The 24,877-nt window shown below is 39.3% G+C and overlaps 1 protein-coding gene across 8 annotated transcripts in view; it reads right to left on the reverse strand.

The window, feature by feature from the left end:
* Positions 1 to 24,877, reverse strand: part of LOC106083760 (uncharacterized) — a 175,151-nt gene that overhangs the window by 94,361 nt on the left and 55,913 nt on the right. For 3 of the 8 annotated variants that reach the window (XM_059361987.1, XM_059361986.1, XM_059361988.1), the window contains exon 17: positions 7,998 to 13,368. The exons of 4 other annotated variants lie outside the window; for them this stretch is intronic. In XM_059361987.1, coding sequence (XP_059217970.1) covers positions 13,113 to 13,368 — 256 coding nt within the window. In that variant the 3' untranslated portion in view covers positions 7,998 to 13,112. Of the gene's footprint in view, positions 1 to 7,997; positions 13,369 to 24,877 lie in introns of those variants that run through there. One more of the 8 variants, XM_059361989.1, reaches the window with a different exon arrangement.

The following is a 24,877-nucleotide window of genomic DNA, read 5'->3' on the forward strand; positions in this document are numbered from 1 at the left end:
TATATTCATTCACGATTTCGATTTCTTGATTGTGATATATCCATTTTTCATTTGTCGATAGTCTACCTCCATTTCGGAAGACCATTATCTTTGATTTTGCCAAATTTACAACCATATTCCACTGGATGCAATAATTTTCCAAGTTCTTTATCATTTTTTGCAATACTTCTCTATCTTCCGCTAAAATCACTATGTCATCAGCATACAATAACACACGAATATTTAATTCATCAATCAGCACTCCACCTTCTAGCCCGTCGTGCAGATCATTTAGATACAAGGTAAATAACAATGGTGACAATAAACATCCTTGTCGTACTCCAGTGTAAGTATAGAAATGCTCTGATACGTCTTTTCCAGTCCATACCACCGACCTAGTATTTCTGTATATTTTTTCAATCAAATTAACTACTTTTGTTGAAATCCCCATGCTATGAAGTTTAAAAAACATCAGGTTTCGTGAAATCATATCAAAAGCCGCCGAAAAATCAACAAAAAACGCATAGACTTTCTTTTTCTCATCAAGTTTTAGGTGAACAATTGAGGCTAAATTATATATATTGTCTACCGTCGAATATCCTGATCGGAAGCCTGCTTGAAATTCATTTAAAATGTTATTGCTTTCTGTCCACTGCTTTATACGATTATTTAAAATTCCCATAAGAACTTTGGCAGAAGAATTCATAAAGGTTATCCCTCTATAATTGCTTGTTATATTAAGATCTCCTTTTTTGTGGATGGGGAATATTACCGATTCTTCCATTGTACTATCTACACGACTTGTGTTAAACATTTCGTTATACTGATTGGCCAATTCCGCTAGAAATTCCTGGGATGCATTTTTTAAGAACTCATATGGCACTCTGTCTATACCTGGTGCCTTGTTTTCCTTTGTCTTCTTCAGCACTTCGGTAATTTCAAAGACCTCGATATTTTTATCCAGTTCATGGTCGGTTCGATACATTGGCGCATACTGAATATCATTTGCAAATTGTTGCTGGTTTAAGAGCATATCAAAGTATGTTTTAAATTCTTGAGCCGAAATATTTGCCCCTATCTCCGTACTCTGGCCCCTTATCTGCTTTGCGATTTTCCACCACTGTTTTGCATCGACAGTATTTAAGAGTTGCCTTTCTAATTCTCTTGCATACTCCTTCTTCCGCTCTTTGCATGTTTTTTTGTAAATGCTTACCACTTCTAAATAACTTCTTTTGTTACTTTGTGTGCTGGCTTTTCTGTAAATATTAAGGTGTTTAAATGCATCTATACGAGCTTTTTCACATTTCGAGTTGAACCAATTTGACTTGTATTTTTTAGGTTTATTAAATATGTTGGATTTTATCGCCGATTTGTGTATGATGTCCGTTAGATCCTTTAAACTGTTTATTTCACCATTATTTTTTGCTATACAAAGATTCCGATTCAACTTTCGCTCATATCTTTCGTTTTGTTTTCCCCACTGTAATTTTGGTAGCAGATTTAGGGGAATTATATCACTTGTCGTGTGTGGGCATTTAATTTCTAGTTTCAATGGTAAATGGTCTGACCATATTTTCTCCTCCACTTCGAATCTTTCTATCATTCTCAGTCCTTCGTATGTCATTGCCACAATATCGTTGACCGAGTTACCTATATTGCTTACAAATGTATAGTGTCCTTCCACATCACCTATAGTTCTGCCATTTAATACTAGCAATCCGTTATCTTCACAAAATTCCACAAATTTTTTGCCTTTTGAGTTTACTACGAAATCCTTTGACTGCCTTATTTCTTTACCGGCCGTAAATTCTTTTAGCAAACAATTTTCATGATTCTGTTGAAGGTTTCCTATGCGGACATTCATATCTCCTGCCAGGATAATATTACTTTCTGATAAGTTTTTAAAAACCTCCTTCACAACTTCGAATTCGCTTGACCACTTTTCTCCTCTTATATAAACCGGGACGAATACAAAACTTGTTTCTGGAGATTTAATTTTTATAATATTTATGTTATCCTTTCGCTGGTATTCGTGATTTATTCCAATTTCTTGTAGACTTCTATTCACTCCACATAGAATTCCACCACTAGCTCTGCCATATGTATGATTTCGTTCTGCGTTCAGCCAATATAAGTTGAAATCATTGAAATATTTTTTCCATCCCTCTGTTTCACTCTCTACAACGTGAGTCTCAATTAATGCAAATATATCAAAGCTCCTAACATATTCAAAGAAATCCGGATAGAGACACTTGCTCCTAAGACCATGAACATTGTATGATAACATTTTGAAAGTTTTTTTTGCTAGTTTACTTAATACTATATTATTACTTATCGATATGAAATTATTTGAATTGAATTTATTACAATTATCTAGTTTTTTAAATTTAACGAGTTTTTTATAATATCATATTTTAAATTCAGGTTAAAATCTTCTCCATACAGTTCTCCCATAACATTGACCGCATTGCATGGACCGCATACCAGTCTTTTCTCCGAATTCCACTTAAACCATTTATCAGCAACCTTAATCCTGTCATCTCTTACTTTCACCTGGTGTTTCTTGCTGAAATCGATCAATTGTCTTCTCAATTTTATCATAATGATCTTGTCCAATCTTCGCTCTGCTTTTAGATCCCGTTCGATATATATTTGCCTTCCTTTTAAGTAGCTCGTTTTCGACAGAATAAGTTCAACATCGCTTTCAGTTTCAAATTCTACCACCACTGCTGCCGATCCATTTCGTTGGTACAATGTTTTTACCGATTTCACTCCTTTCTCTATTTCCACTTTTAATACTTGCTGACATATCTTTTGTATTTCGCCAAAAAATTAATACTTTGTTATTCGACCACCGCGTCTTATAACTTCTTTTAAACGGTTTGACATCGATTGGACTAATTTAGCGGTTATATTTTGGTCTATATTAGTCCATTCCTCCATTATCACCTGTTGCATTTGACTCTTGCTCGAAAAATTGCGCGTTCTCAATTTGCGTTCGAGATGTTCCCAAAGATGTTCAATTGGGTTCAAGTCGGGACTTTGAGGAGGAGTTTTAATGACTTTGGGGCAGTTATACAGCATCCACATCTTGGTATTTAAAGCAGAATGTTTGGGGTCATTATCTTGATAATATTGAAAGTTATTACCAAGCCCAAGTTTTACAGCACTATCTTTTAAATTCCTCTTTAAAATGTCAATGTAATACTTATGATCCATTCCTCCATTAATAATTTCAAGATTTCCCGCTCCTGAAGCCGCCATACACCCCCAAACCATTAAACCACCTCCACCATGTTTTACAGTAGCAACTGTGTTTCGTTCTTCAAGCTCTGTATTTGGTTTTCTGTACACTATGACCTTTCCATCGCACCCAAAAAGATTAAACTTGCTCTCGTCTGCAAAAATGACTGTTTTCCAAAATGATTCGGGCTGTTTTACATACATTTTTGCGAAGTTTAGCCTTTTCACTCGGTTTATTTTATTTATAAAGGGCTTCTTACGTGCAGTTCTTCCTCTGTAACTATGCCTTTTGAGTGTATTTCGAATTGTTTGTGTAGTAACTTCCTTCCCTAAATATTCCATAGTGTTTTTACGAAGAATGGTCGCATTTGTCTTCGGAGTTTTCTGAACTTGCCGCACTAGCCAACGCACATCTCCAACTGAAAGTGCTTTTGGTCGACCAGATCTTGATTTATTGTCAACAGTTTTCGTTTCTGTCCACTTTCTGATGATGGATTGTATAGTAGATCGTGGTCTATTTAATATTTCACTGATAGTTTTTTGAGTAAAACCATTCCTGTGGTGTTTTATTATCAAAACTTTTACCTCATCAGAAACCTCGTTTTGCTTACGACCCATTTTGACAAAAACTATATTTTCAATGAAATTAAATATTTGCTGTCAAGGGCAAAGCCTCCTTTACTAAATAAAACAGAAAAGGGGGATTCCCAAATAATATTTGAATTTGACTTTGATGATAGCACATCAATGATGAATACTTTTTTTGTTCTGTTTTTGGTGTTATTATATAAAATTGCATTTTTTGCGCTAATTAAATTTATTTTTTGAATTTATTTTAAAACATATTACGAAAAATAAACTATTGCATAAAACTGCATTATTTGTTTACTTTAAATTTTCTTCAATTACCCAAAATAAGTGAATTTATTATCAATTTTGCTAATGATGAATACTTTTTTTGACCGCTGTATGTTGAAGTATATAAGAGACCTCCTCTCGTTAAATTTAATCTATTGACCTGTTTCTGTGCTCCTTCTTTCTCTTGCCATTGCCTTACTCACTGTAATGAGAAGGGATGAACTAACGACAACAACAACGCACAAGCGTCTCGTTGCCTATGTTTATCAGCATAGGTAATGGAGCTATATGGTTGTTGTTGCTGTTGCAATTTTGGCAAGTTGTTTTTTTCTTCGTCACTTCAAACACATGAAGTGCAAGAAAAAGAAGGCAGTCATTTTTTTTGTCAACAAAAAGCACACTGGTCGATTCAATGCCAGCAACGAAAAATATTTGATACCAAAAGAGTTGCAAATAAAGAAGCAAACATTAATAAACTCTGTCATTAGTATAAATGTGTTACATTGAATTTTCAAACAAAACCAAAATAAGTGAATGTGAGATCTAAAAATTAATTCAAATAAACAGTTTCAAATCCATGGTGAGGTAAAACGCTTGTGCTATTATTAAAAAAAGGCAAACGATATAACATAGACGAAAATACAAGTGTTCATAACAACCCTAAAAATCAAGAAAATAAAAGTGGAAAAAAGACTCCCCCTATAAACACTAACGAAAATATCGAATGTTGCGATTATCGATAGTTTGCCAGCTCTAGTCTGTAGGCCGTGAAAACCGGATCATGACATAGGAATGCTCCAACGTCTCATCATCTTCCCCACTGCTATCACTTACCGATTTGAGCTCCTGGTCATATGTGTCCTGTTATGATGACCTCCTGCTAACTTCCTTTTGAGTCGGGATCTGCCCATACTATTTTCCGTGTTAGATGCAAGTTCGTAGCCCACGCCCTTAACTCGGACTACATCGAACCGAAAGGCTTCGGGTTAACCAAGTTTTTTGACGGCAATCCTCTGGCCTTCACTGCCAATGCGTCTGCTTTTTCATTCCCCCTTACTCCGCTATGGCCCGGCACTCAAACGATGCCGATCGTGCCGTCCTTAGAGAACACTTTAATCTCCTTCTTACACCCCAAGACTGTTCGTGACCTTTCCGTCCTTGTGCCGAATTGCCGCATTCGTGAGCGAGTAAGACCGTTCGAAATCGTTATTGATTTCGTTATTGAAACAGAATTTTTTATATTTTATAGCGCAAAAGATTTAATTGATCATGATTAAAAAAAAATTTTACATTAAAATGTGCATAAAAGTGGTATGACACCCATTGAATACGAATGGGTCGATTATGGATAGCAACCCAAGTTCAGTTAAGAGGTTGTCTAAAAACGCAACCAAAATAAAAATGTTTATTATGTATGGCAACTTTTGACAATTAATGTCGGTCATAGGGTTTTGGCAGTCCCGCAGCAAGAATATGGGTAAACATTAGACCACCACAAAAATGCTATAAGTTGTGGAATACCATGAAAAAATATTTTATAATTCAATTTAAAGCATTGTTGAACCTTCTTTTTATTTATTAACGTGTCCAAGATCGTTTTATTTCGCCCTTTGCTGCTCTTCTCAATGGTTTTCTTTAGCTGCTCCAAACCGAATATTTTTTCAACACTTAAGAGCTCGCCTATTGAATTTATATCCAAGTTCGTTTGCAATAAATCTGCTGCCGTCTGTATAATGGGAACACGTAGACACCTTTTTTTCGTCTTCTATTACCCGCCAGTTTAATGTTTTCTTAGCTTTAAAATTCTTTCACAATATCAAATATTCTTCGGAACTATGCGGGATGTTTTTTTTTTTTTGGCACACGCATAATCTGTCTGCATTTGGGTTTGCCTCTATTTTTTTAACATCAAGAATTATTGATTTGTGGGGATTTTAACCATTGTAAAGCCTACAAGCACCAACACATTTGCAGTAAACAAAGAAATGAACAATTTGGCACAAAAAAATAATTTCCTTTTAATTTCACTGATTATTTACTAATGTTTTTATTACAGAGCAACTACAAAAAATTGGTTGCTGAAAATTCCATTTTTAGCAACTGACTTTGGCAATTTCAGTTGAAAGTAGCTATACGTAATGCAAATTTGTCAACTGGCAACGCAATTGAACTAAGGTTGCTATCCGTAATCGAACCAGAAATGAAATGTCTCTCGCTCACGTATGCGGCAATTCGGCCCCTGGTTATTATAGCCCTGATGGCCAGTTTACTGTCCGTAAAGAAGTTAACACTCGACGACACCACACCATCTCATGTGTTCCGTGATGGCCCTGATATCCGCCTGCATGACCGTATTATAGTCAGGAAGTCTAAATCAGATCTCAGTTTCTGGCTTCTCAATGTAGACCCCCACGCCCACTCAGTTGTCTAGCTTTGTGTAGCATGATCCTGGTTTCTGTCAATCACAAAGACTGCGTCGCTAGCAGCAGTGTTGTCTCATGGATTCGATAGGACACCTTTTCCATTTCTTCCAGGCTTTGCATAGTTGCCTATCTTTTCTCCCATCGCCTTAAGTTTCATAGACGCAGTGTCTGCCTCACACTTAATCTCTATGTCAATGGATCGGATAGTCTTCAGAGCCCTAGTGGGCGTAGTCCTCAACGCGCCGCCTATGCCAAGACAACATGTTCTCTGGACCTTTTGTATTATCGTTACGTTGCACTTTTCTCCATCGCAGTCCACCAAACTACTGAGGCGTAAGTAAGTATTGGTCTAATAACGCTCTTGTAGAGCCAGGCCCCATTTCGAGCATACAGCCCGTCTACAAAGTACCCAACATCAGTGAGTCTTCTTGGTATGCCCCTGAATGTGACACTTCCAATCCAGTTGCCTGTCCAAGATCACTCCTAAGTATTTGACCTTGTCAGATATCGAAATCGATCTATTGAGGAAACGTGGCCCATCTGCAAAATGTTTATACCTTTGTGTTTTTTTTTTTATTTAATCATTTCTTTAATGAAGCTTGTTGATTTGGTTCATCAGGGCATTCTCTCATTATTTATGATAACATTTTAATAAAAGTGTGAAATTTGTGAAATGTTTGTAGTGTTTCAAAAAAGTAATTGTGAATAACATGGGTATTTCACTGCGGGTATTGCATTTTGGATAGAAGATGGTTTGGTTTTAATAGCCAATGAGAGATCTTAGCCTGCCGAAATGCAAGAACTCAACATACAAGAAATTGTGGAAATCATGCTCCGTTTTACTCGAACGCAACAATTTGGAAAATATGAACATTTTTATCCAGTACCATTTCCATTAAAAAAGGATTTTCGACCGACTTAGTTGCGTACTCTAAATCCAATTGTCTAAAGCCTTTTTAAATAATGAAACCAATTTGAGATTAAATTAAAATAAGCGAAACTGAAATTTTAGAACTTTTAATATGTTCTAAAATTTTAGTACTGGCTTCTACACCAAACAAAGTAATTTAAGAGCCCATATCTTAGTACTGTAAAGCTAAGACATCTACTCAGACACATTTTTGAAGGATCTAATCGGCCTATAAATAGTTTTTTTTTTCGGCAAGCAATACAAATATTAGCTCTCGCTTTATGATTAAATGTCATCGTTGATGGGTCAGTTCCTGGAAACAGTAACGTCAAATTTTTCCGTGAAAAAAACAAATTGGGAATATCTCATCCTTTTCACAGTTACAAAAAGATTTTGAGAATTTTTCGATTTGAAAAGAAGTGGCTTGGGTTCCTAAACTCAATATCTGCAGAAATAAGCAATTGTCTTATTCAAATTAATTAATTCAAATTAAAAAAAAATGATTTATTAAAAAAACTTCAAATTTTTTGAATAGTTTATAATCATGTGTCACTAAGTTAGCCTTTCGAAATAAAAACTCCGACTTGTAAATTTAAAGGGAAGCTTTTAATAATTCAAATTTTACGACCGAACAGGTTAAATGTTAAAACAATACTCTCTCAAAAATCTTCATCTTCAATGTGTCAATCAAAAGCAATTCAATAAGAATGGAACAAAGCTAAAATCTTACACAAGGAGTAATAATAAAACTTAAAGAGGCAAATCACGACAGCTTCGTCGTCTTCCGGGGGTAGTGTGCACCATCTCTTCATCTTCTCGGCAGTGTAGACTAAACTGAATGGCTCTGACTTACTTGCATCCCCATAACGTCTTCCAATAGATATCTGTCCTTGCCAACAGCTTTCGCCACCACATATGACCCTCTGAATCGTGGCTCCAATTTGCGTGATTCCCGCGTTGATTGTAGTTCGTTTTGTATGACAACTATATTGCCAGCTACATACTGTTGTGGCTTGATGTGTGCTTGATCAAATATGATTTTCCACTGTTCACGCCATTGGCGTATATTTTGTTGGGCCTCGATCTGATTACTCTCAGCTGGAACTTCACATTCCGTTTCAATAATAGCAGTCAAAAGATTATTTTCTATACGTCTTGTAGTTTAAAGTTTAATATCAATTCGTGCGGACTGGTATTGCTGTAAGGTTGGCAATTCACCGTCCATTGAACACGAAGTAAAAAAGTATCCCAATCCCTTTGATCCGTTGTGGATGTCCTCAAATAATTCAAAATTGTGCTATTAGCCCTTTCCACTTGGCCATTCGCCCTTGGAGTTCTCACAACTTGTCTTGATATGACAATGTAGTATTCAGCGCAGAAATTCTCAAATTGTTTAAAAGTCAACGCCGTACCTCTGTCAGAAATCACACGTTCCGGCAAACCAAAATATCGCACAATCGCATTCAAAATCTGAATTACGCGGATTGTTGACGTATTCCGTACTGGCCGAACAATTAAGAACTTGGTGAAAGCGTCGCTGATAGTCAATATGTAGACATAGCCGTACCAACTGCGCAAGAACGGTGCTAAGTGATCAACGTGCAAGTTCTCGTTGATGTACATCTCTGCATTTTTTGAAATAATCGCTGGATTGTCTTCTCTACTCCGAAATGACACATATCATCATAGTAATACTTAACGATACGACATCTTACCGCTTTAGGAACAACAAATAAAAATTTTCCGTCGCATTTCCTATAGAATCTTTGATTCTCCCACTGGTAATCTGTTCGAATTTACGCTCTCCTCGTAAAACTTTTATGATGGTCGACAATTTCTCATCCTGCAATTGCATGGTTAGCAAGCAGTCGTCGGTTGCAATAGAGACTTGAGCAATTGGTGCCTCAATAGGAGCTCGGCTCATGGCGTCAAAGTGAGCCATTCTGCTGCCCGTTCGATGCATGCACTCGAAGTCGGAGGATTATCTGCGTTTTGGCTTTAATGGTTGAAAAGCAGAGCAATAGTATATTCGAAACATAGCAAGTGTCTCCACCACGGCCACTCAAGCTACCCACTTGAAATTTTGCAGATACTTAATATTCAAGTAGGTCATTGGGGATTGCAAATGGGCCATATCGGTTCAGATTTAGATATAGCTCCCATATAAACAGATTTCCCGATTTAATTTCTTGAGCCCCTGGAAGCCGCAATTTTTGTCCGATTTGGCTGAAATTTTGCAAGTAGTGTTCTTTTATGACTTTAAACAACTCTGCGGAGTACGGTCTAAGTCAGTATATAAGCTGATTTAGCTCCCATATACCCCGATCTCCCGATTTGGCTTCTTGAGCCTTTACAAGCCGCAGTTTTTGTACGATTTGGTTGAAATTGTGCATGTGATGTTCTATTATGACTTCGAACGACTGTGCGGTCCAAATCGGTGTATAACCTGATATAGCTCCCATATAAACCAATATCCCGATTTGACTTCTTAACCCCTTTGTAAGGCGTCATTTTTGTCCGATTTGGCTGAAATTGCACATGAAGTGCTCTGTATTAATTATTGACTGGTCGTCCAAGTCACCGTTCTTGCAATCGATAATACTAATAAAAAGACACCTCCAAACGCGCGACGCATATTTATTAACTTCATATGAATTTCGGCAACATTCACAATAGATGGAAACTCTGTCAAAATTGCTCTGACACACCAAGTGTTAAAAATTTCTGTTCCCGAATCTATCCATAGTTTTGCCGCACCTCGTAATGTCGTCTGCACGGCAAAAAGTAAAACTCTATGGTCCCACCCGTACAATTGTCTCAGCTGCTCGATACGTTGAATGAACTTGCCTGAAGTTATCGATTTATCAGATGGATAATCCGTGATCCATTCGTCGTATCCGTGCCGCTGGACAGCCATCACAAATTACCGTGCGATTGTACAGGTTGTACGTACCGCATTGAACCGATGGAGTCTTTCAGTGTACAACACACTGCTACAACAGCAACCGTGCAGGAAGCTACGAATGTCATATGTGGCTCCAAGTCGCTGGTCCCAGACAGAATCTCTACACTGATACTGATGAATCTGGATATGCCTGGAGTCGAGTACCTTACAACTGTCTTCAGCATATCCGAACACTATTATACCGCCTATATTATCGGCGGTCTGATCCCGCAGCTGAAACCTGGAAAGAACACGACCAAGGGGGAGTCGTACAGATCGATCTCCCTTCTGTCATCAGTAGCCAAGACGCTCCTCTTGTTGGACAATTTCTATTCGCCGAGCATCATCATGCATTTCGAAGGCTGCATAGGACTACAGCTGCTTTACATTCCATCAAAAAGAAACCTTGGACTAACCATCTAATGCTTCTGGATATTTGGGTAGACAAATTGCTACAACCACTGATGTGAGGCTAAGGGAGCTTTCTATTTGGTCATTGAATATATCTGCATCCGTTTACAATTGGCAGACTAATTTGCGCTAATGTTTTCTAATTTCACTGTTCGTCAATTGTTTAACTGCCCAGCTAGACCCACTTAATCTTCCCTCCTTAACAAATTCGAAGAAACGGTGTTGGTTTCGTCGTAGCTTCCCGATGAGGATGGTTCCATCAAAACACTTAAAAAACCTATAATTGCTCTTTTTTGGTGTCTGGAAGGATACAAGGTTTGAATTTTTCAAGATTTTCCAAATAATTCTGCAAATTTTGCATGTACCTTCTAATATAGAACAACCGACTTGAGGTAAAATTACAACTTCTATTGTTGGGTTTTCTGTACCTGAACACTAGCTCCTGCCATGAATCTTCATTAAAAGTAAATAAAAATGAGACAAATTTCCAAATTACCAATAAACAATATTTTTATTTTTTACTAACCTCTGCCTTTTTGCTTTTCATAAAAAAAGCTGACCTTTACAAAACACCTGTTCAAAGTTGCAAATTTCTGCTGGCAAAAAAAGTCCCAGTAGAAATTTGCAGGTTCTCTATTTTCCAACTGTCAAAATTTGCTCTCTCTCGCGCTCTCTTCTGCTGGTAAATAAAGTACGCGAAAGACTTCCAGTAAAAATTTGTGCAAATCTGCACAAATTTTTGAGTTCCCGAACACAGCTATTGGTGAGAAGGGGGAACGAAGTTTTGAAAATCAGTCGAGGGAAAGCTGCGAACATCGGCCTGTGCAAATTATCGTTGGGACGGAATGGAATTCAAAACATTTCCTTACATCGCGTGGGTATATGTATTCTGCTGCGAAACGTTTGCAGAAGAAAAATGAATAAAATTTGCGTATGTGTTGTTCTGCTGATTTGTTGTCGCTATTGGGTTACAATTACAGCATTTGTGTTACTAGCCAGCCGTTGAAAATTTGAATTAGCTATTTCGTCCAATATACGCTTCGTCCCATACCGCTGGACGTCACTGAAACTGAATTGTTGACTCGAACCGACCTTTGTGTAGCATCCCGAATGATTCGTTGTTTATCTTCCAACTGATTTCTAAACAGCTGCTCGATTAAGTCTATTTTCTTGCTTTCGTCGACAAGCTTAAACTCGCGCAATTTTCTTTCAGTTGTTCGACTTTACATTTATTTAGCCTATACGCTTCGTCCCATATCGCTGGACGTCACTGAAGCTGAATCGTTGAGTCGAACATCACAAACCGAAGTACAGCGAACATTGAATGCCGTCGCGACTGTTCCTATGACTGCAACGTCGTATGTTGATGTTACTCGCATTGATGAGTCATTGCTAAAACCAAGAAAATCTGGCCACGAAACACTTAATGGCAAATCATTCTCCTGTTCAGTCATGCAATGAAACGTGCTATTCTGCACCGACTTTTGTGTAGCATCCCGAATTCCAACTGATTTCTAAATAGACGCTCGATTAGGTCTATTTTCTTGTCTTTCGCCGACAAGCTTAAACTCGGGCCATGTTCTTTCAGTTGTTCGACTTTACATTCATTTAGGGCCTCCATTATCACTGGTTTGTCGTTTTTCGCTCTAGACACCGTAATCCACCAATACCGTCGTGGACACTTTCAATTAATTTCTCGTCCTGCTTTACCGTCTACACAAATTAATTACGTCTCTCTTTTTTAACACACGAGGGCTCGTTTTGAGTTTGTGCTTATAAGACGAGTTTATCCCACTTCCGAAATTGTGACTAAGATGGTCTTTCGAAATAAAAACTCCGACTTGTAAATTTAAAGGGAAGCTTTTAATAATTCAAATTTCACGACCGAACAGCTTGAATGGCAAAACAAGACTCTCTCAAAAATCGTCATCTTCAATGTGTCAATCAATCAATTCAATCAAAAGGAATTCAATAAGAATGGAACAAAACTAAAATCTTACATATGTGTGTGTGTGTGTGTGAGATGAAATACGAGAAAAGGAGCAATAATAAGGAATAATAAGACTTAGGGAGGCTATTCACGACAAATGTTTTCAAAAATACTTTGGATTTTCCACTCATCACATATTCTCCATTAAGACAATAGGATCAGTAGACATATATTTCAAAGCAACTTTCTTGGTTTCCAGAGACATTATGGGTGCAGTCATTACAATCTGGACATGTGGTGGCAAAGCCCGAAGAATGGCGTCAACGGTTTTATGAAACTTTTCTGACAGCAATATGTTGGCGTCTTCCAGCACACACATTCGAATCGTTTTCATACTCAAAGGGTCCCATTTCATTAAATCAAAAATTCGCTACAGAGGACCACAAAAATGTGTTGATTGGCAATCAGAGGTTTTTTTTTATTATTTTTTTTTCTACCCCATACAAAGCAATTGACATTCATAGATACACCCAATTTTTTAATAACATCCTGGAAAGATTGGGCTACATCTAGCGAATGGCCAAGATACAAAACTTGACTGGCTCCATCGGATGGTTCTATAATTTGAAGCGCAGACATCGCAATTGCCGTTGTTTTTCCAGTTCCACTACTAGTAATTATCATAAGATTTCGTTCTCCGGTCAAAGGTTTCGTACGATATCGTTGAATGCCGAGTGGGATGATAAAACCAGAAAACAATGAAAATAATAAAAAATCAAAAACAATTACACCAAATATCCTTGCTGCTGTAAAATATTTAATCCATTTTTGAGGGTTGAAAATGCTCATCATATATATATCGCCCGATTTGCACTTAAATGGCCTTAGAAGCTACAATTTTCAACATATCTGCACAAGATTTGGCACGGATTCTTTTGCTACTGATCTTAACATATATGCTAGATTTCATCAAAATTGCTTCAGATTTGGATATAGCTCCCATATATAAGTACCGGTTGTGTATTAAACACAATTCGTAACCGATTTCCACAAAAATTGGCACGGATTGTTTTTTTACTGGTCTTAACATGTGTGCGAGATTTCATCAAAATCGGTTCAGATTTGGATGTAGCACCCATACATATGTATTTATCGCCAGATTTGCACTTATATGGCCGGAGTAACAACAATTTTCAAACGATCTGTTTAATAGTCCGTTCAGATTTAGATATAGCTCATATATACATATATATTTATATATTGCCCGAATTTGTAATTGTAGGGTAGGTGTAGGGTATTATATGGTCGGCTCCGCCCGACTTTTGCCTTTCCTTACTGTTTTTATACCCTCCACCATAGGATGGGGGGTATACTAATTTCGTCATTCTGTTTGTAACTGCTCGAAATATTCGTCTGAGACCCCATAAAGTATATATATTCTTGATCGTCGCGACATTTTATGTCGATCTAGCCATGTCCGTCCGTTCGTCCGTCTGTCTGTCGAAAGCACGCAAACTTCCGAAGGAGTAAAGCTAGCCGCTTGAAATTTTGCACAAATACCTCTTATTAGTGTAGGTCGGTTGGTATTATAAATGGGCCATATCCATGTTTTGATAAAGCATATAAACCGATCTTGGGTCTTGACTTCTTCAGCCTCTAGAGTGCGCAATTCTTATCCGATTTGAATGAATTTTTGAACGACGTGTTTTGTTATGATATCCAACAACTGTGCCAAGTATGACTCAAATCGGTTCATAAGCTGATATAGCTGTCATATAGAGGGCGCAATTCCTATCTGATTTGGCTGAAATTTTGCACGACGTATTTTATTCTTACTTTCAACAACTGTGTCAAAAATGGTTCAAATTGGTTCATAACCTGATAAAGCTGCCATATAAACCGATATGGGATCTTGACTTCTTGAGCCTCTAGAGGTCGTAATTATTATCCGATTTGCCTGAAATTTTGTGCGACGGATCCTCCCATGACCATTAACATAAGTGTTTATTATGGTCTGAATCGGTCTATAGCCCGATACAGCTCCCATATAAATCGATCTCTCTATTTTACTTTACATAGGTCTCCAACATATAATTTAAATGTGGTCCAAACCGGACCATATCTTGATATCGCTCTAATAGTAGAGCAAACCTTTTCTTATTTCATTTTTTGCCAAAAAGAGATGCCGGGAAAAGAACTCGACAAATGCGATCTATGGTGGAGGTTATATAAGATTCGGCCCGGCCGAACTTAGCACGCTTTTACTTGTTTTTTATACCCTCCACCATAAGATGGGGGGTATACTAATTTCGTCATTCTGTTTGTAACTACTCGAAATATTCGTCTGAGACCCCATAAAGTATATATATTCTTGATCGTCGTGACATTTTATGTCGATCTAGCCATGTCCGTCCGTCCGTCTGTCTGTCGAAAGCACGCTAACTTCCGAAGGAGTAAAGCTAGCCGCTTGAAATTTTGCACAAATACTTTTTATTAGTGTAGGTCGGTTGGTATTGTAAATGAGCCATATCGGTCCATGTTTTGATATAGCTGCCATATAAACCGATCTTGGGTCTTGATTTCTTGAGCCTCTAGAGTGCGCAATTCTTATCCGATTGGAATGAAATTTTGCACGACGTGTTTTGTTATGATATCCAACAACTGTGCCAAGTGTAGTTCAAATCGGTCCATAACCTGATATAGCTGCCATATAAACCGATCTTGGGTCTTGACTTCTTGAGCCTCTAGAGTGCGGAATTCTTATCCGATCAGAATGAAATTTTGCACGACGTGTTTTGTTATGATATCCAACAACTGTGCCAAGTATGGTCTAAATCGGTCCATAACCTGATATAGCTGCCATATAAACCGATCTTGGGTCTTGACTTCTTGAGCCTCTAGAGTGCGCAATTCTTATCCGATTGAAATGAAATTTTGCACGACGTGTTTTGTTATTTATCCAACAACTGTGCCAAGTATGGTTGAAATCGGTCCATAACCTGATATAGCTGCCATATAAACCGATCTTGGGTTTTGACTTCTTGAGCCTCTAGAGGGCGCAATTCCTATCCGATTTGGCTGAAATTTTGTATGACGTATTTTATTTTTACTTTCAACAACTGTGTCAAATAAGGTTCAAATCGGTTCATAACCTGATAGAGCTGCCATATAAACCGATCTGGGATCTTGTTTTTTTTTTATTTTAGCGTTATTGGGCTGTACTGGCTTCTTCTTTAGCATTTTTTTTTTTTTTTTTTTTTTTTTGTTGGGCATTTCAAAGGCATTGGTCATTTTGTGTATAATGTTTCTGCATTATTCATCTGAATCCATCTTGAGTAAACAAACAGCACTATATAACTTGAACCGGTGAGGTAAACAAACAACACGCTTTGCTCTCTGTCGCACGCACTTTGCCACATTATAGCATAGAAACAGCATGCACGATTATAGCATCGCAATGCTTCTCGTCCGCACTCTGCCGCCAGCCTAAGCTAGAGTTGTAAGATTAGCAGTAAGACATTCTAATTTGGGAATCAAATAAGAGAAGGACGGTCTAACACCGAACCAAAAAAGAATCAACTGCCAAACAATTAACTTTATACATTGAGACGAATAGTTCGGGCTGTTACAAACGTTATGTCGAAATGAGTACCCTCATCACAAAGTAGAGGGATAAATAAAGCATGAAATTCTCGAAATATTAATGCAGTACATACTAAAGTTTAACCAAATTAGTCAAATAATGGCGCAAGAAATCAAATCGGCGAATCGGTTTTTTAAGGGTCTATATCTATTGAGGGATATTGTCTTGAATGTACGTGGAGTGGCTTTTGGAGGGCACAGGTGTAAGCTCTAACTAAATATTAACCCTACATTTGCAATTGCTACTTTGAAAGTTGAAAGAGAACAGCAATTATTATTGCATTTCTTATTACATGGTCTACTAGTGATACCTTGTAATGACTACCAACTACTTCTATGAATATATTATTCGATAATTCAAAATACTACCCCTGAATAACATATTCTTATAATTAAATATATATTAAACATTATTTCAAGCCAGAATTAAAATACATTGACTTTATCTGCACTTATGGCTTTAGTTAGATAATCTGCTACCATATTCTTACAGCCGTATTCACAAAAAGTTACGGAGGCTTTATAAACTACTAATAGGCATTTGCATCAATTACCGTATTCACAAACCTTTAATACCCTATTAAGGATTTCACAAGTAAAAGCGTGCTAAGTTCGGCCGGGCCGAATCTTATAAACCCTCCACCATGGATCAAATTTGTCGAATTCCTTTCCCGGTATCTCTTTTGTGCTGTTTAAGGCTATACCTCCGATGCTGTTTCAGGCTATAGACCGATTCAGACCATATTTGACATGTTGAAGGTCATGGGAGAAACGGTTGTACAAAATTTCAGCCAAATCGGATAATATTTGCGCTCTCTAGAGGCTCAAGAAGTCAAGACCCAAGATCGGTTTATATGGCAGCTATATCAAAACATGGACCGATTTGGCCCATTTACAATACCAAGCGACCTACACTAATAAAAAGTATTTGTGCAAAATTTCAAGAGGCTAGCTTTACTTCTTCGAAAGTTAGCGTCTCAGCGTGTAGTCGACAGACGGACGGACATGGCTAGATCGACTTAAAATGATATAACGGTCAAGAATATATGTACTTTATGGTTTAGTTAAAAAGCGATAACAGAAAAGTTTACGAATTTGGTATTCTGTAGTCACTTTTAACTATAATCGGCATCATTAAAATCAGCTGTTTTCGCCAACGAGTAGAAAATCGTCAACCAAACGACGGACAATTATTTGGTGTTTACTTTAACGCAATAAATAAATGTAAATATATGAGATGGTTTTAGAGTATTTTTCTCTTGTTTTTTCTTTAAACATTAAGGATATGGGTGTGTACAATCAATTAATAAGCGCGGTAACGTACTATTGGTTAATATGAAAAAAAAATCCGCAAAAGTTTTATACGAATAAATTCGAATTTAGATTTGTTTAGATTTGTGATGTTTTAAATTAATAAAAGAATAATCTGAGGCTATGGGGGGAATTTTTTATTATTTCTGTCGATTCTTCTTTGTAGAATCGATGAGAATGTTAACGAGGAATTAGAGAATAACGTAATCGTTAGTGCTATCGATTTTTTGTCCATATATTTAACTAAACGATGTTCTTTATACATTACAGAAAAGCGGTACTATTCATTTACAGGTAGTGGCAGATGCACATCAACAAAATGTTGAGTGCACTATCTGTCAAAATCAGTGATAAGTGCAACTCTGATTTTGTGTATGTTACTAGTGTTATGGTTCTATACAATAACACACACACACACAACCAAAACCCGCTGACAGATAGTGTACTTCGCGAGAAAAAATTGTACTCAACTGTTTACGATACACTACCTGGTAATTATTTTATGGTACTGACCCTCTTGAACCAAATAATAACCTCAATTATTGTAATTTCTGCTACTAGCTAATAAAATAGTTCTGTTGAAAAAACAAAGGGAACTTTACGAGACTTTCATTTAATGAAAGTTCCGATTTTGGTCTCAATTCGCCGCGACACACAAACTCTATCTTCGTAGCGGTCGATTTGCAATCCTTGCGATCGTCTGGCTGTTTGATTGCTACCAGCTGCCTCAGTTCAATCAGTCTTCGGAACCACTATTGCCAATTGCATCTTCAAAATAGTCACATTCTTGTTAATTTGACACTATAATCGTCCTCTGCCAATAGTCAATTTGTTCATTGCTGACATCAACAATGGAAGAAATTCCATTAGAACTTTCATGCTCTATATTACATGTTGTTTGTTTTGTTTAATTGGCTATGACAGAATATTTGTTCCACTAGCCGAACGTAGAATAGCGTTCCAAGCGCCTCGATCTTCTGCGTTCATTCTAAAATCTCTGACACCAAGTTTCGAGGTGTCTTCCACAACTTGATCTTTCCATCGGGCTTTTGGTCTTCCCGGTTTCCGTGTACCACCGTGTTTGCCTTCAAAAGACTTCTTTGCTGGAGCTTCTTCATCCATTCTGTCAACATGACCTAGCCAACGCAGCCGTTGTATTTTGTAACTATGCTATCGTCGTCATACAGCTCGTGGTTCATATGTCGCCTATATTCTCCATTAACGCAAACTGGTCCATACATTTTACGAAGAATCTTTCTTTCAAATACTCCAAGCACTGCCTCATCTGCTTTCACAAGTACCCATGCTTCAGAATCATATTACTGCACGGGTAGTATCAGTGTCTTGTATAGTATAATCTTCGTCTGTCGAGAGGTGGCCTTGTTTCTAAACGGCTTACTTAGTCCAAAGTAGCATCTGTTTGCCAGTATTATTTTTCGCTTAATTTCAAAACTGGTGTCATTCGTTTCGGTTACGGCGGTGCCGAGGTAGATAAAGTTACGGACTGTCTCAAAGTTGTGGTTCCCAACATTCTTCATTTTCTTTATCTGCTCGATTGTGCAAGGCTTTTTGGGAGTTGAAACCATCCATTTCATCTTATCTCCATTTATTGCCAGACCCATTTTCACTGACTCTCTTTCGATTCGTTCAAAGGCTACAGTTGCTACTTCCGGTGACCGACCTATGATATCGATGTCGTCGGCATAGGCGAGTAGCATGTGTTTTCTTGTGATTAGTGTGCCATATCTATTCACATTTACATCTCGTATAATCTTCTCCAACAGGATATTAAAGAGATCACACGATAGGATGTCTCCTTGTCTGAAACGTCGTTTGGTATTAAATGGTTCCGAGAGATTCTTATCTATTCTTACTGAGGTATGCGTATCAGCAAGTGTCATCCTGCAGTGTCTTATTAATTTTGCAGGTATACCAAACTCAGGCATGGCTTGAAATACCTTGGAACGTAAAGGGGTATCGAAAGAGGCTTTGTAGTCAACAAAGATATGGTAGGTGTTGATTTGTCCTTCTCGGGTCTTTCCAGGATTTGGCGCAGTGTGAATATCTGGTCTTGGGTGGATTTACCAGGTCTAAAGCCGCATTGATAGGGCCCAATTATCTCATTGATTATCATTAGGTTCGAATCTTTCACACAGTACGCGCGAGAGTATCTTGTATGCGATGGGAAGGAGACTTATTCCTCTGTAGTTGGCACATTCCATCTTGTCTCCTTTCTTGTGTACGGGTCATAGTATGCTGAGGTTCCAATCATCGGATATGCGTTCTTCTAGCCAGATTGCGCAGATGAGCTGATGCATACGCCTTATCAGAGTGTCGCCACCGGTCTTAAATAAAAAGTTCAGCAGGTAACCCGTCGGCTCCTGCTGCCTTGTTGTTCTTTAGTCGGGTCACTGCCACTTGGACCTCAATCTGGCTAGGTAGTAAACATTCTATACCATTATCAGGGATTGGTTCTGCGGTATCCTCTTTGCCGCCAACGTCGGACACTAGCAGTGTCAGTTACCAGATTTCCTTCTTTGTCTCTGCAGGAGGATGTGCCTGCACCAAAGCCATCGTTTTGATGTTTAATTCTTTGGTAGAATTTCAGGACTTCATTCTGACTCCTGACTTTATCAAGCAGTTGGGTCAGTCAAGTGGAGTATGCCGCTGCCATTTGTTGTGTTTGCAGCTTTTCAATGTCCAGCTTCCGTGCAGTGTCAGATCGTACTTTCCTCGCCATGTTCAAACGGGTGCGAACCTTTGCTGCAGCAAGGTAATGATCCGAATCTGTATTCGCTCCACGGATCGATCGTACATCTAACACGCTGGATGAATGCCTTCCATCTATCACAACGTGATCAATTTGGTTCGTCGTGTTTTGATCGGGTGACAGCTATGTGGCTTTGTGAATATTTTTATGTTGCAATCTGGTGCTACTAACTACCATGTTTTTTGCCGCGGCGAAATCAATCAAGACCCAAGAACTCTGCGACTAAGATGGGATGCGTCCACAGGGATCTGGATCTGAGTCGAGTGGTTCTAGCAGGGCAGTTAAACAGGTGACGTGTATTGTGCGGTCCCTGGTTACAACATACATCTTGCACGTCGGCATCAATCCTAGCTCTGTGGGAATTGAGGCGGCTGCATCTGCCGGAACGTAAATGAGCCAGAACTACTCTGGTTTGCCGGGGGAGGTCGATTTCTTCGGGAACAATGGGTGGCGGTCGTTCTCCAAGGACTACATTCACCCGATATTCAATTACCGCATCTGCTACCGTGTCTGCATGAATGTTGTTTAGACCCGCTTGATATGCCGCTTGATCTAGAGGTTCTCTCTTGTAGCGCTGAACCTCACGCTCTAGATCATGTAGATCTACCTTAAGGCTTCTAGGCGGTGGATGTCTATCCACAAGATGATGATTTGGATGGTTTCTGCGATAACAGCCTAAAAGGTATTGTTTGGATAGCATGTAGTTATGTCTTGGCACTGGTAGGATCTTTGTCTCCTGATGGAGGTGGTACACATGAGAACTGAGGAGACAGCCCGTCGCAGTTTGGAGGGCGGCATTCTGACAGATCTGAATATTATTCCACTGCGTGTCACAAAGTTGACGAGACCACACTTGCGCTGCATAACTTACCACAGTCCGGCCAATTGCTTTGTACGTGGTTAACAAGGTTTCTTTTACTGCACTCCAAGTGCTGCCAGCAAGTGACTTGAGGACCTTGTTTCTACTTTTGACTTTGTCGCAGATTGCTGTGGCATGTGGGCAGAATGTGTAAGAGCTGTCAAATGTGACACCAAGTATTTTGGGACACTTGATGGTCGGAATCATTTCTCCATCGACTATCACAGTCAGCGTATTCACCTTACGCGTATTTGTAGTGAACAATGTGGATGAAGATTTGGTGGCGGATATCTTCAGATTTCTTGCAGCGAAATATTAGGCAAGCTCTGCGACTGGTGAGAGAAGGGAGATCGGTCTGTACGAGTCCCCCAAACTCGGGTCTTTTCCAGGCTTCAGTAGCGGGATCATTCTGCCCATTTTCCAGACATCGGGAACTATAAGAGTGTTCAATGACAGGTTGAGGACAGTGGTAAGGTACTCAACTCCAGGTGAATTCAGATTCTTCAACAACAATGTAGAGATTCCTTCGGGGCCCAACGCCTTAGATGATTTAGCGCCACGGATGACATTCGTAACTTCGCCCACAGCAAATTGTGATGGCTGTTCATCGGTTTCGAGACCACGAATACGGCGAATTGCTTTCCTCCTTGCCCTATCTCTCTCGGGATGCACAATAAATTGACGGTTAAACAACCTGGCGCATCTCTTCGGATCAGTCACGGACTGAGGTCCTGTCATCCCGTCTACCGGGGTTCGAGAGTACTTAACAGTAGACCACAGTTTGCCTACACCTAAGTTAAATTGCACCAAGTGTTCCAGCCACAAATTCCGTTTATGTTCGTTGACTACCTTGTTTATAACCAGATTCAGATCGCTGATTCTGAAGTTAGCGGGGTCCATACCACGAATCCCATCACGCTCGTCTGCGAGTACCACTGCTTGCGCCGTGAAATTGGGCCCCACTTGGGGTATTCGACCGGCTGGTATAAAGCGAGCGGCTGCTGCGTTAATGATGTCTCGGAATTTCCTCTCGGCCACAAGCACATCAGAGGGGGGTGGCAGTTTACTGAAGCGGCGATTGGTATACTCTCTGAAGCCAGTCCAATCGGCCTTCTTATGATTGATAAACATCCGGCGCTCAGAGCTTATGAAGTCGGGTGGTCAGTCGATGGTGATAATTATGGGGAGGTGGTCTGACCCCAAAGAGATGACGGCTTGCCAGGATACGTCACTCAGGAGATCAGGGGATGCAATGGAGATGTCTAGGGAGCTGCTGAACCTCCTCGTAATCCTAGTGGGGGCATCCTCATTCACCGTGCAATACGTGAAGCTTTCAATCTGCTCTGCCAAAGCTATGCCACGCTGGTCGTTACCTAGGTCGTTACCTGCTCGTCTTTGTATTCCGTCGGGGCATGGGCACAAATAAGGCTGATGTTGAAGAATTTGGCTTTTATGCGGATTGTGGCTAGCCATTCATCCACCGGAGTAAAGCTGGAGACAAGGTGTTTCAGTCTCCGACTAACCACAAATCCACAGCCAAATTCATGCCTCATGTTATGGCAGCTAAAGTATAGTTCGTTACCGTTTGGTGTTGTAGTGACGCCATTCCCAGTCCATCGCACTTCCTGTAAGGCGGTAATATCTGCCTTGTACTTCTCTAATACATCCGCCAGCGCGTATACTGCACCTTCTCTATAAAGAGTGCGGACATTCCAGGTGCAGATCCGCAAATCATAGTCCTTTTCTCGTTTGCGTGGGTCGTCAACATTGGGGGGGGGTCCGTTTTTACTATTCCTTTGTTTCCCATAGTAGTTCTCAGTTTTCCGGGGACGGGTTACTGGGTTTTGTGGGATTGCACACGTATCCCTCGGTGTGGCGAGCCGCTTGCTCCAAGATCCGACGCTCGCCGCCAGCTGCCCCTAATCTGATGTTGGCCATTGGTTATTTAAAGGCGCCAAAAACTCGCCTTGTCATCTCGAGTATCATTGGCACTCGGTTTTTAATTAAGAGCCAGTGCCACCTGACTCCTCACTGAGGCTCTCCTCTCGAAAATCGCTGACTGCCCGCGGCCGCATTTGCAGCTACTCCGCATAAAAACGGAGCTTTCCACCATCCGCAACCTGTGGACGCGACTGGTAGCTTTAAGCTAAGCTTCCCGTGATAACAATGGACATCACACAAGTCGGAGCTCAAAGTTCCAGCCTGCGTGGTGCTCATAGTTATCCCCTATCGGCCGGAGCTCTATATTACATACCTGTCTTTTATCTTCAATAAAAACGACATAATTTCGTTGGTAATCGGATCCTGCACTCTGTACGCATTACTTTCGTTGCTTCAACCCACCAAATTGTACTCCATTGACTTGCTTCCAGTTTAGAAAATAAATAAATACATAGATGCTTGAAATTCTGCTTTCTACCGGACCACATTTCCTCAGGACGGTCTTCATGGCACACGATTTTTTAAATAGGCTGAGGTCGTTGTCGCCTCTGCCCAGTATACTTTATTCAAGCCTGCATACAGCAACATACACCTTACTTGCTCTATTATTGTGCGGTTTATTCGCTGTGCCACGCCGTTTTGCTCTGGTGTGTATGGTTGGGTATTTGGACCCAAATTTTAATACCATATTCGTTTTCTGGTCTCCACTACCTTTCATTTGATACCCTTATTGTAACTATCGGTACAATGAGGGGGACGGTCCGCCTCCGACCGATTTCTAAAAATTATATAACCTATGTTTCCTTCCAGAAAAACATACATTATATATGAAAATTTTAAGAAAATCGGTTCAGCCAAGTATCATATAGTCATAATGGGTCTAATGGCGTTTTTGAGAGGTGGCGTGACCCTCCATAGCTCGATCTAATTGATCGGGAGTAGATTCGAAATCTACTTCCGAATACCTTTCATTTGAGGCCCATATTGAAATGAACGTCCAATATGTCTATTTGAGGGAATGTTTGGGGTTGGGGCAGCCCGATGGGTACTTAGACTCAAATTTCTATACCATATTCGTACTATACTCTCCAATACCTTTCATTTGATATCTATATTGTCCTGATCGGTCCACTTTTGATTTTGGGTTGTGTTTTTGGCATAAGGAGGAGGGTAAAATTATATAGCCTATGTTTTCTTCCTGACCAACCTACACAATATACGAAAATTTCGAGAAAATCGGTTCTGCCCTTTTTGGCCGTTTTTGTGGGGGTGAAGTGATGCCATATACATCGACATGAATTTTTATGCCAGATTCGTTAGCTACTCTCGCATACTTTTCATTTGATACCCATATTGTCCTTATCGGTCCACTTGTGATTTTGGGTGCTGTATTCGAGGTAACGGTGCAGGGTCCGCCCCCTTCCGTTATCAATAAATAATAAAGCCAATTCCTATTTCCTGATTTCCTGATCGATTTTATTTCCCTCACAGTAGCTTAGTGAGTTAAGTGTATTTGTGGTCAATTTAAATTGACGCACTTTAATATACTCATGTTCTGGCGTTGCAGATCAATTTTTCGACGTAGTACAAACGAAATGGCGAACCAATAACTATAACTACTTTCTGGAAATCGTGGTTGCACTTACCCATAGCAGC

Source organism: Stomoxys calcitrans, chromosome 2 (genome assembly GCF_963082655.1).
Source record: "Stomoxys calcitrans chromosome 2, idStoCalc2.1, whole genome shotgun sequence".
In the NCBI taxonomy this organism is placed as follows: domain Eukaryota; kingdom Metazoa; phylum Arthropoda; class Insecta; order Diptera; family Muscidae; genus Stomoxys; species Stomoxys calcitrans.